The sequence below is a fragment of the Vulpes lagopus genome, chromosome 18 (genome assembly GCF_018345385.1).
Source record: "Vulpes lagopus strain Blue_001 chromosome 18, ASM1834538v1, whole genome shotgun sequence".
NCBI classification, from domain to species: Eukaryota; Metazoa; Chordata; class Mammalia; order Carnivora; family Canidae; genus Vulpes; species Vulpes lagopus.
This window is the reverse complement of record NC_054841.1, coordinates 5,464,230-5,477,323: the sequence shown is the minus strand read 5'-3', so window position 1 is coordinate 5,477,323 and position 13,094 is coordinate 5,464,230. Positions and strand designations below refer to the sequence as shown.

Genomic DNA, 13,094 nt, shown 5'->3' with positions numbered 1-13,094 from the left:
AGGGCCGAGAAGGGTTTTAGTGAAGGAGAAGACATGTGGGTTGTCTGGGAGAATTCCATCGCATTTTATGGTATCACAGGATATTGGCTTTACTTAGCGCGTGCAAGGGCAAGTATCTGTGTCGAGAGTTTGTATCTAAACGTCCGGGACGAGTATCACCGAATAGGGAGCCAGGCCACACGCATTTGGCAGAGGGGTCGAGGTGGGAGAAGCTAACAGATCATGGCAAGGAGGAACACGAAACGTAATACTTTAACCGTAACTTCTGTATCTCCAGGGAAGTTGGGAAAGATCTACAGTCTAAGCTAAGAGTTAATAGGTTAAAAACAACAGAAACCAAAAACCTCACCTGAAGACTTGCCCAAGAACAGGGTTGCCAGACTTTGCACGTAAAAATACAGGATGCCTGGTTAAACCTGAGTCTCAGAGCAATGAATAAGGTTGGCAGCGTGTGGGGCGTACTTACACTTAGTAATTACTTGTTGTTTACCTGAAATTCAAACCTCACTGGGGGTCCTGTTTTTTAACCTGCCAAGAGGTGCTCCTCAAGCCAGGAGAGAAAGGTCTTCCCGATGGATCATCAGCACTGATCCCCCTCCTGGCTGCAGCAAAACGTGATGGTGCGGGCATCTGGCCCACCCGGGAGGCAGGTAAGGGGGCCCAGGGCGATGGCTTCACTGGTTTCTTCTTCTTTAGTAGAACACACGGTGGGCCTCTTGGAGGGATAGATTTTACCTCTGTTTTTTTTTTTAATTTTATTTTAATTTTTAAACGAGCATATACAGATGTGTATACAGATGTGAGTCTTCACGAATGTATAGACTGATGTGATCACCACCTCCATCAAGACGCAGAACGGCACCAGCACCCCCAGAACTCCCTTGAGCCGCCTGTTACCTCAGTGCATCGAAACTGGAGATGCCTCTGCTTCCCAGGGACACGTGTCGATGTCCAGAGACATTTTTGGGAGATTTACAACTCGAGGGAGGGGCATCTCCATCTAGTGAGTAGAGGCCAGGGATGGTGCTAATCATCCTACGATGCTCAGGATGACCCAACAGGGAATGAGCCAGCCCCAGCGGTTCAACAGTGCCGGGGTAGAGAAACTCTACCTTGTAGACCTGCTCTTGGTCCACTCCCGGCCTCTGGCAACTACTGATCCGTTCTCACCCCCATAGCTTTGCATTTTCTCAATATCTCATGTATGTGGACTCCCACTGTCTTCCGCTTCAGCTTACTGCAACCTGGATGTCTCTGAGATTCGCCTCTGGGGTCGCAGGTTCCAGCAGCCCGTTTCCTGGTTGCTGACTACCCTTCTGTAGTACGGATTTGATCCGGTCGCTGAGTAGTAGTGCGCGGTGTGATCTGACCTGGCTCGTTGATCCATTCAGCTGGTGGAGGACACCTGGGTTGCCTCCAGTTCATGCTTCGTCATGAACATGAGGCACAGTGACCACCAGGTTTTGCGTGAACCTGTTCCCCTTGCTGTGATGGAAAGCGGAAGTGAAATCCTTCGTGCTGCTTATTTCCACAGCCTTTGCACACTCCAGGTGCCCGCCTGTTCCCGAATCACCACACCTGCTGTCTGTCGAGGCCGGCAAAGCTGTCTGAGCAAGACTCTGCTCCACTCCGGAGCTGAGCGGAGAACGCCCAACCCCAGGAGTGCTCAGGGAGGCAGAAGCGGCTGGTTGCGGACGCATGCGCCATGCCCAGCCCCTTTGTCCCTGGCCCTCCTCCACACAAGGAGGCTGCAAACAGACCCTTCCCAGTCCCCCTGCAGCTCCTTCTAGGATGGGCGCTGCAGGCTTCTCAGAGATGTCCTCCTCCCCCAAAAAGGCAGGCGGACGGAAAGAGCCTTGATCTAGCTCCCCAGCTTCCTTCTTCCATGCTTGGGGATGTGGAGGCCAGCATCTTGCCAAACGTGATGTGATGAGTCCCAGGACACAATGGGAGGCCAGGAGGGAAAAAAAAAATCTTGACTGTTGTTGATTCTGTAACCCAGGGATTGGCAGGCGACACCCTGCAGGCCAAATCCATTCTGTTTTTGCAAATAAAGTTTTACTGGAACGCCACCTTGCACACTGTGCACACGTTTACCACCTGCTTTCACGCTCTAATGCCACAGCTGAGGAGCTGTGCGAGAGAAGCCTGACCCACCAAGCCTAGAACGCTTGCTGACACTTTATAGGGAAGTGTGCTGACCTCTGCCCTAACCGACCCCGGACCCACATACCTCCACACCTGTAAAGGAAACTATAATCGCCCCGAGATAAGACGCTTTTATTGTCTATCACTTGCCGATGAAAGTATTGCTGGCAGAGTGGGTTCTAGCCACTGCTGGCTCACGACAAAGATGAGAAGTGACCGTTACTGAGTGTTTGCTCCGAGCCAGGCTGCGCTGAGGCCATTCCATGTGCGGCTGCTCCTGACCCCACACTTACAGACGGGGAAGCTGGCTCGGAGCTATGGACATAACCACTAAACCATCGCTGAGTCCAGGTGGATTGAAACACAGGAAGGGAAAGGTTCCCGGGGCATGGATGTGGCTGACTACAGAGCCTCCAGGGAGGGACTCCCCGAGGTGTGAGGAGGAAGGTCTTCCAAGAGGTGAGCGGCCCACGGTGTGGCTGGGGACTCTGGGGGCGGAGGGCGAGCCGGTGCCTCGGGCCACCGCTGGCGGGCCCTGGAGCACAGTGAGCAGAATCGGCACGCCCAGCCCAGGGGGCTCCCCAGGAACAGGCATGGAGCCCAGATGGGGCCCCTCAGGAGAGGAGAGCACAGCCCAATCAGGGAAGGCGACATCTCTGTTTCTTGGGGCTTGTTTATTTTCCAGGCCCCGAGCCGCTGGCTCCCCCATGGAGGCCCGGAGCACAAGAATGCACTTTGCTGAGTGTGCAAAACACATACATTGCAGCCACCTGTCTCGATGCTACAAGGCTCAAGTGACAAGTGACAATGGAGTTAACGCTCGGGGCATCTGCTTGGCCCCAGCGACCCCGTGCTGCCCCAGCCGCAGTGGCCCACCCAGCCCTGAAGGACCCATCCCAGCCTCTGGGTCATCATCAAGGCCTCCTCTTTTCTCTCGCTCGGCTTCTGGACAAACAGGATGTGAAGCAATCGCAAGGGCGAAGGCACCTTGGAGCCAGCTGCGCCGTGGGCGGGATCCCTCGCCAACCTCGGCTTTACGGGGCTTAGTCTCCCCAGCTGCCGTGGGCGAGTGGCTCACCTCCCAGGCCCGTCCCAGCCGCTGCAGCCCAGCCTCGCGCTGGCACAGCATCCGCCCTCGATCCTTTAAATGCCTCACAATCCCATTCAATCCCATCTGGGATGATCAAGAGACGGACACGTGCTCTCGCGCCCGAGGAGAGAAGCCCGAGGCTCCCTCTGCGCCCAGACGTCCAGAACACACGTGTCCGACTTCAGGAAGCAGACACAGGGTGGGTGGGAGGAGACGGGGCCCTCCCGGTCTGCGAGCAGCAGCCCGACGCAGGGAGGCGTGAGGTGGGCCAATGAGGCCGCCGGCTTGTCCTCTTGGGTCGGAGAGGTAGGGCTTTTCGACTCTGATTGATTTCTTCTCTGGACAAAGGAGAGAAGGGGGACCCTATAAACTAGGACAAGATGCTGAAGCCCTTCTCTGGGGGACAAACGACCACGTCTGCAAGGGCAAAAGTGTCTCCAGCCCAAAGCGGTGTCTTCATCTCCCCGTAGCTTTGGGACGGAAGGTGACACCAGGAAAACCGTGAATGTTGATCTGGGGAGCAGCTGGAAGCCCTTGTGAGGACCCCAGAACTTGTCTTCACAGCCTTACCCCTGACTGCAGCATACGGTCCTGCCACCGTCCACCTTCCTATGAGAATATGGGCGCTGTGACAGCAAAACCCTGCAAACCCGGGCCCCAGGGCCTGCAACGATCCCTGGCTCGATCACATGTTTGTTGAGTGAAGAAACGTGTTTCCAGGACAGGCGGAGAGGCTCTCCACCGTAGGAAGCTGGTTCTAACAACCGGGTGTGGGGCGGGGAGACTCCAGCGTCGCTCCGCGGCCCGGGATGCAGGGCCCGGGCCATCCTGTCTGCAGGCACGGTGCCCAGGCCCGCGGTACTTTTAAGGGCCCATGAAAATGTTTGATTGTCTCTTAAAATCCGAAGAAAACTTTTGAGGGTTGTGGAAAATGTTTTAATTTTTAATCCAGCCAGGATTATGTTCATCTTTATACCAACATGGGCATAAAACATGGTTTTCCTTTTTTTTTTTTTTTTTTTAACGGAGGGAGGAACCCACAAGAGTCAAATGCAGCCCTGGCCACTTCTGTTAGCCCTGCAGGAAGCCCACTGTCTTCTGGGTTTTTTTCTCAAACCCCTTCCTTCCCAGGCAGGAAGCAGGGTGCTGTAGGGTCCTGAGCTGTCTGTCCGGATGGCCCGGCCGTGCACCCAGCAGGGGCTCATAGAATACACACCACTCCCAAGCCTGGTCTCTGCTGACCACACTCCTCGGACGGCGTTCCAGGGAAGAGTGAGGTTGGGGGGCTGGAGTCAGAACCCCCGGTGAAGCCCAGGTCTGCCCAGGGCACCAGGCGACTTCAGGTATGTGGCTCCTCCTTCTCGGCCTGGGTTTCCTCATCTGCTAACGTGTTGATGCTAATGGCTGTGCTCCCCAGGCAGGTCCCCGCGAGCACAGAGCACGCTGACGGCAACAAGGAGGGTAACAGGAAGCATGCGTGAGCGTAGACGGTGCCAGGCCCAGGGCTCAGCATTCCACGGGAATTCACTCTTCTTCCCAATTATTATGCACCCTCAGAACAGAAGAAGGGACAAGGCATCGAGAGGCTGGACCGACTGCCCAATGAGCAGGGCCTGGGCCGTTGGCTCTAGGGTCCGGGTGGGAGCCGCTGGCCCGTCCCTATTGTGCACAGGAGCCCCAAGCCGGCACCCTGGGCCGCGGGGCCGCGTCCCTATTGTGCACAGCCCCCCTGCCAGCTGGCTAGCCCTCCACTCCGGGGAAGCCAGAACGTGTCTGCACCCCACCATTCAGGGTGCCTCCTCTGTCTCCCACCGGCCCCCAGCAGGGAGCACCGCCTGCGCGGCTCAGGGGCGGCTGCCTCTCCTCTCTTCTGTACAAAGGAGAAGACAAGCAGACGCCAGCCCTCCTTCCCACAGCGTCCTGTCCTCCGATGAGACAATGCTCCCCGGCTGGCTCCCGATGAGCCACAGGTGCCCGGAGCGTTTATGGGCTTCTCCCCCGCACGGCGCTGGTGGAGCAGAAGCCCCGGCGTCTCCCCAGGGGCCCCGACAGGAAGGCGCAGCTGCAGAGGGAACAGACGCTCGCCTCCTGGGTGGTCTCGGGAGGTATCTGGAGACCCGGGGAGCAGGAGGCTCGCCTCACACCAGACACCAAATTTCTCAAAGACGATCTGGGACATCTGAGCCTCACTAGGACGGAAGCAAGCTCAGCAGCGTAACCGTCGTCAGCATGCCCATTGTATGGGTGTGAAAACAGAGGCCCCCTAGAGGGGACATGCTCCGTATTCTGGGAGCCACCCATCTAGTGGCTGCAAGATGCTGCCAGGGTCTGGATGAGGATTAGACGCTGTACCTGACTCAGGGCCCCTCCCCATCACCTCGCAGAGGGGGCCCTGGGGCCTGGGCATGGGCGCCATGCCCGGAACTCAACTTGCCCAGGTGCCACAGGAGGCAGGGACCTGGCTGCTCCTACAGGCCACACGGCCGCGGTGTACCGGCACACGGAGCCCAGCACCCACGGGCACGGTGGGGCGCTCAGCCTGGGCACTGTCTTATTAGCAGCTACCCCAAAACACGGGGCAAGGCGTTGCCGGCGTTGTCAGCCCTGGGTCAAGACCCTGAGTTATTCAAGGAGCCTGTGAGAAAAGGCAGCTTCCTGGGCCCAGTCCTCTGGGACCCGGCAACAGTGGGTCTGGGGTGGGGGCCCAGGAGTCAATCCTCTCAGCAGGCCCCCAGCCACCCCACCCGGGGGCTTCTGATGGACACCGGGGTCGGAGGGAAAGCAACGCATCGCCAGGAGCCCGTGGTTTCAGAAACGTTGGGTTTACGTGCTTGTCTCATTCCCAAAAGGATCCTGAAATTCATACCCCGTGAGCCATTGTACGCTTTGCGCCTTCTGGATGGCCCGAGTGGGTAGGCCTTCCCCGACCCAGGCCACCAGGCCAAACTTGTTGCTCCGGCATGCACCGTGCCTGGCCAGGACACCCAGATCCTTGGGTGGTCGTGGCAGCCGTGCCCAGCTCCATATGCCCCTGGGGAGGAAATGGGTCCTGAGTTAGGGGTACAGCTTTCGATCCTTGGCCGGACCCTGAGCAGCATCGTATGTGCTAGGCTACGCTCCCCCTAGATGAAGGGGGATCCCCGGGTGGCTCCCTGAACGTGGAGCCGCACACCTCTGTCTCCTCTGCTGTACCATGAGGATCTTACTGGCAGCACCTGCCTTGCGGCCCCCAGGGTGGACATGATGAGAGACCACAGCGTAAAGCACTGACTCTGGGCTCAGTCGCTGGCCCGAGTGGAACAATTAAGCTCTTCACCCATGAGCTCATCTGATCCTTCACCACCACCCTGGAAGGTGGAAACTATTATTAACCCTACTTTCCAGATGAGGGACATTTAGGTGACTCACCCTGGATCATGTGGGTAGAAGCAGTAGAGATGAGGTTTGAACCTGTGAGTCTAGCCTCCTGAGCCCAAGCTTTAACCATCGGGCTGTGCCATCTCAACACTAAGCCTCACCTACATTCTGGGGGTGGAGGAAGCAGAAGCTGGAAGAAGCAGAAGCTGGAGGAAACGAGGGCACAAAACCCCAGACTTTGGGGGAGAACAATGATGCCAAGCCTGACACCAGGGGAACCGGGTTGGGTGTCACTTAAGAGAAAAACTAAACTCAGGCCACCCCAAGCCAGCAGAGCAGACAGCTCAGAGAAGCATAGGACCTGTTAAGGTCAGGTTGGAAGAACGAGACAAGATCCACACGTCCAGGGAAATGGTCACTCCCCAGAGAGGAGCCAGGTCTACCCGAGACTCCTTTTTACCTCATCTCCAACATGTTCCTCAGGAACTTGTAAGTAAAAAGAAGAGTTGAGTGACTCTATTGCCAAATAAGTTTAGAATTCCTCTATGCTATGTTCCCCATCAGGAAATCCACAATGGACGTTGACAAAATAAAGGTTCTGATAAGTTCTGTAGAGAAACCTGCTTGGTTTATCCAACCTAACACTTTCTTTCTCACACTTTCTCACACTTAACTCATGAATGCTTGTTCCCTTTACCCCTGGGACACCCATCGACACTTCATGGGACACAGTTTGAGAGATTTTGGCATACAACAGGGACTGTACATTTGGCCCATAATCATCTGAAAATAATATTTTCAACTTCGTGGACCACAAAGTCTCTGTCCCAACTACCTAACTCTGCTGCGACAGCATAAAAGCAAAGCCTAGACAATGTGTAAATGAGTGTGGCTGTGTACTAATAAAGCTTTATGGACACCAAAATGTGAATTTCATATAATTGTACGTCATGAGATAGTCTTCTTTTGATATCTCTCACCCATTTAAAAATGTGAAGACTGTTTTCAGCTCCCAGGCCACAGTAAATCAGGACGCAGGCTGAATTTGGTCCACCAGGCATACAGTTTGCCAACCCGATACAGAACAACAGAAAATTCTAGCATTTCTGGGATCCCCCTCCCCCTTTAGGTGTCATGGAAAGAGGAAAGAGGAGGGGAGAGAGACTGAGTGCTCCATCAATAGAAAGAACAGCCTGGAAGCGACACAAGCATGGTCCTAAACTCTGCGGCACCTCCCACATGGTGCCTGGCTTCAGGCAAACCTCAAGTCCAGGTGGCAGCTCCAGACCAAAGCAGTGGCCTCTGATGATAGGAAAGAAAAGAGTCTGCAAAGCCCACCAGTGATAAAGCAAAAGGTTAGACAATTTAGCTGCTTTGTCCATATCCATTTGGTAAAACCTGGCATTAACTGTAGTAAAAACAAAAAACAAAAAATACTAGAAAGTGGCAAAATATTTGCAGCTCCAATCACAGAGGGCCAGATAGCCTTAGAATATAAAGAAGAAAAAGACCCTCGCTCCACCAGAGCAATGGGCAGAGGGTATGAGCGGATGGTGCAGAGGGTTAGCTCCGGGGAGGGCACCCAAGAAAGGGCCCGGCCTCCCACCGCAGACAGAAAAGCGAAGCCCAACTACAAGGTCCCATTTGTCGTCTCCCTGGTCACCAAAGATGGACAAGTCCGGGCACGGGTACCATCCAGGCAGGGGCAGCAGGTGCCCCCGGGCACACTGGTGGGGGCGTGAATGGGACGAGCCCCGAGGAGGGTGGACTGACAACATCTCCCCAGACGCACAGACAGCGCCCTTTCGGGAATCCGGCCCGGAGCTACACTCATGGGGACAGCGACGTATGCCCTGAGGCTCCACTGGGGCCCCAGGTAAGAGCCGAGGACTGAGAACACCTCCCCGCCCTTCCCAGGGGCCTGGAGAGGTCAGCGCGGGCAGCAGGGGCAGTAGAAGCACCACCAACACCATTAATACCAAAAGCAACAGCCCCGGTTTAGGGCGTGTGTCCTCGGCATCAGGGGCCACACTCCACCTCTGCTTCTCGACCCTCTGCCGACCCCAGACCCCCCAGACCCGCTGACTCAGAATCTGCACCTTAACAAGCCGCCCGGGGGATGCGTATGCACCCTAGCGAGGCCGCAGCTTAAAAACTCTGTGTTTTTAAATTCAGAAGTTTTAAGTTTCTGTGTTAACTCGCCCCATGGCAACTGTGTGTTGGAGATGAGGAGGCTCCGAAAGGTTGGGGAAGTTGCCCAAAGTCACACAGCGAGCCAGAAACAGACGCTCACCCCGCAGGGACACGAAAACACAGCGGCCTCTAACCAAATAGGGCAGCTCTTCAAGGGCTGCAAAGGGCCGGCCCTCGAGGAAAGTTGTCAGGTACAAAAAAGCAGGGCGGCCAACACCGTATATACTATGCTGCTACTTACAGGAGGAGGGAAAAAAAAAAAAAGGAAGGCAGACTCCATATGCAGTTGTTTAAATACCCAGAGGGCAGCTCTGAAAAGATAAGCGGATCGATAACCGATAACGGGGAAACAGCAGCTGCCTCTGGGGGTGGAAGCGAACGGCGGGCAGCAGGAGGCAGCCCCGGGGAGTCCACACTCTTGTGCGCATCTGCAGCTTGCATTTTGAGCCACCGGCAAGTTTTACCTACTCAAAAATAAATGTGTTTTTAGTTTGGGTTTTTTTTTTCCCCCTGAACACTGGTGTAAGGAAGAAGCTACCCACCCCAAAGCCATCCCCCGCTTAATAAGAAACACACTTTGGGGGAAGAAACGGACGCAAGCGGCTCCACCCTAGCTCCGGCTCATCCTCTGTCCTTCCTCGTGGGAGCCGGTGGATGCCCGGCAGAGAGTGAGTGGAAGGCATAGGGCGACGCAGGTGAACACTGGATTCTCCAGGTATTTGGGACGCAGAACCACATTCAGGCTCTCTGGGAAGGGGCTTCAGGCCTCGTCCAACACTGTGGTCCTTAACCAGGGGCAGTTTTGCTCTGCAGGGCACATTTGGTAACATCTGGAGACGTTTTTTTGGGAGACGCTACTGGCATCTGGTGGGTAGAGGCCAGGGATACTGTTAGACATCCTGCCACGCAAAGGACACTCAGGGTGTCCTCTGTCTCCCAGTTGGGGCACCTGGGTCATCGTGTCTCAAATGGGTATGCGTTCAGGCACCACCTGGGGCTCCAGTTAAAATGCTGGTTGTAACGCAGCAGGCCTGGGATGCAGCAGTCTGCCTTTCCGAGAGGACGCCAACCCTGCTGGTGCAGGACCTCACTGCACAGCGAGGCTTCACCCAACCCGGCCTTGGCCAACTGTGTAATCATCTCTTGCAAAGGGGTCAGGTGCTACTTTTTCTAGGGATCGAAAAGCTGGACAGTGAGTACTGGTGGCAGCAGGGGGGGGGGGGGGGGGGGAGGGGGAACACTCCTTCGATGGAAACAAGCATGAGCTTGCTGAGCCCCTATGTGAATCCAGGAGCACAGACTGCATCAGAATCAGTGGGGTGGCAGCCAGGGACCTACCGTCCAAGGTCTCCACGCAGAGCTGCAGGCCCAGGTTGTGTCGTGGGTTGACCACCCAGTGGTTGCTGGTGGCTGTGATGTCGAACACCAGCCAGCCCTCCTCCGAGGCCCAGAGGGTGCGGCTGTCCAGCAGGAACAGGTCTGACTCCCTGCAAGAGAGGAGGAGAGACACAGGCTCCAGGTCAGCAGGGCGTGGCTCGGTCACCCTGTCACCAGACAGCTGCTGCTGGAGAGAAGGAGCATGTGGAGTAGGGGAGGCAGGAGGAGGTCCCCTGGGCCCCCAAAAGTGGCTGCATCAGAGCAAGATCCAGGCCTGAAGACCTCCTAAGAGCTGTGATGGGAAAAGGGGGTACGGAAGTGGCATTAAGAGATACATAGAGGGGACACAGAGCTGCTCCGAGGCAAACTCACCTTCCTACTTGTTGGGGGCACACCGATGGACAGGGTACGGGAAGGCCAGAATTCACAGCCTCTGTGTTGCTGGGCATCTCAGGGAATGGAGGCCCACATTTGTTAGATTTCTCACCATTTGCCAGGTACTGCCCCAAGTATTCTACACACATTATCTCATTCAACCCTCACGACCCTATGGTATCATGATATTATCATCTCCATTGATCATGGTAAAGCCATGATTGCCCCAGGTCATTGAGCCAGGAAGTTACTGAGTTGGGGTGTGAGCTCAGGTCACTGAGCACCAGTGCACATGATCTTCATTTCCATGACCTGCAACTTCTGCATAAGCTCACCTAGCAGGAGGAGGTGAACTCCTAGACTTCACATTTTTATGAATAGAAATAACTCTTTAATACTCTCTTCCTCATATTTTGCAGTAGTAAAATGGGTAAAACTATAACTGATGTTGTAGTGGATGGAAGATGGATGGATGAGTAAATGCATGGGTGGATGGGTGGGTGGATAGATGGATGGATGGATGGATGGGTGGGTGGGAGGATGAGAAGATGGATGGGTAGGTGGGTGGATAGGTGGATAGGTCAGTGGATGGATGGATGGATGGATGGATGGATGCATGGATGGATGGACAGGTGGATGGGTGGTTGGGTGGGTAGATGGATAGGTGGATGGGTAGGTAAATGGGTGGATGGGTGGGTGGATGAATGGATGGATGGGTGGGCAGATGGATTAATGGATGGATGGATGGATGGATGGATGGATGGATGGACAGATGGATGGGAAGGTGATGGGTGGTTGGATGGGTAGACACCCAGGTTAGGTGGATGGGTAGATAGATGGGTGGATGGGTGGGTGAATGAATGGATGGATGGATAGATGGATATAGGTGGGTGGGTGGTTGGGCAGGTAGATGGGTAAGTGGATAGATGGGTAGAAGGATGGATGGGTGTGTGGATAAGAGGATCGATGGGTGGGTAGGTGAATAGGTAGATAGGTGAGTGGATGAATGGATGGATGGATGGATGGATGGACAGGTGGATGGGTAGGTGGATGGGTGGTTGGATGCGTAGACGAATGGATATAGGTGGGTGGCTCGTTGGCAGGTAGATGGGTAGGTGGATGGGTGAATAGAAGGATGGATGGATGGATGGATGGATGGATGGATGGATAGATAGATAGGTGGATGGGTAGGTAAATAGGTGGATGGGTGGATGGATGAATGGATGGATGGGTGGGCAGATGGATTGATGGATGGATAGGTTGGTGAATTTTTACCTTCGTTGTAGTAGAATTCTAGAACAAGGTAACATCTTGTGCAGTTTTACTTATAAGCATTCAAAGTTTCAATATTTGGAGTCCTTCAATAATCAGTTAAAATATTTGAGCCCCCACATTGTGCCAGACACTGGGGTACAATGGTGAACGACACCTAACCAGCCCCTCCCCCCGGGCACTGACATTCTCTATCATACCTGGAGTGACCTAATTTTCCTGGGAATTATGGTGAATCCTCTCTGCTCACACATAAAGGCGTGAGATGTAGTGGCATCTCTGCTCGAACTTATCGAGCACTTACCGTGCGTCAGGCTCCGGGTTGAAATGCCTGACCAGCATCAGGTCAGCACTGAGTCCTTACTACAACTCTCTGTGGTGGATAATAGTATCACCTGCGCCATCGTGCAGACCCCAAAACTGAGGCTCAGAAAGGCATGGCTGTCTGCCTGGGGTTACCAGGGGTCACCGCGTGTGAAGACACAGTCAAGGCTGGACTGAAATCCAACCAGACGACCTGCAAGCCCAAGCTTGCAACCACCCATGAACACCATTCTTCTGGACACTTCCTTTGCTCGGGTGTAACTGTCGTCATTTCAGCAAGTCAAACTCATCATAATATAAGCCATTAAGCCATCAGCTGGCACCGAGGAGCAGATGCCCCCTTTGCCAGGCACACATCTCCTATTGGCCTCGGTCCCTGAATCTCCGGTTACCAGTCATCCCCATTCAACTCTCCTGTGTGGCCCGGACACTCCTTGTTTGTGAGGTCAGCAGAACTGTACTTCTGCAGCGTGGTGTGCCGTAACACACTGACATCCACCGGTCCCCTTAACGGGAACAAGACTCGTGAGAAGTCCCGCGGAAGAGAAATCAGTAATTTCAGCCAGTGTCTCACATCCGCTGTAACGCAGAACCCACTGGAAATGTATGGGGAGGTGAACAGGTCACCCAGAGAAGCCTACACAGGGATGGAGAAGCAGCCTCGGAGCAAGACGGGAGCCACGGCAGGTGTGAGGACATGGGGCTGGGTCATCCAGCAGAGCCGTGGAAGGCAGGACTGGAGTTCGATTTCTCTCTTGCATTGCTCCGTCCCAGAGTCCGAAAGCAGGGAACCTAGCTGGCTTGGACAAGTTGGTGCCCAGCCCGTGGCCATGGGAGGGCAGGGCACCCCACGGTGACAGACAGCCTCCCCGGGGCCACAAGACAGGAACGTAAGGGTTATCTGCATCCACGTCCCCCCCGAAACTCGCTTTTTAGGTCATACTCAACAATGGCCAGA

The 13,094-nt window shown here is 54.9% G+C and overlaps 1 protein-coding gene across 1 annotated transcript in view; it reads right to left on the bottom strand.

The window, feature by feature from the left end:
* The window catches only part of BMP7 (bone morphogenetic protein 7), a 90,198-nt gene that overhangs the window by 18,752 nt on the left and 58,352 nt on the right, over positions 1 to 13,094 (bottom strand). Inside the window, exon 3 of the mRNA XM_041732127.1 lies at positions 10,127 to 10,275. Within this exon, the coding sequence (XP_041588061.1) occupies positions 10,127 to 10,275 (149 nt within the window). The remainder of the gene's footprint in view (positions 1 to 10,126; positions 10,276 to 13,094) is intronic.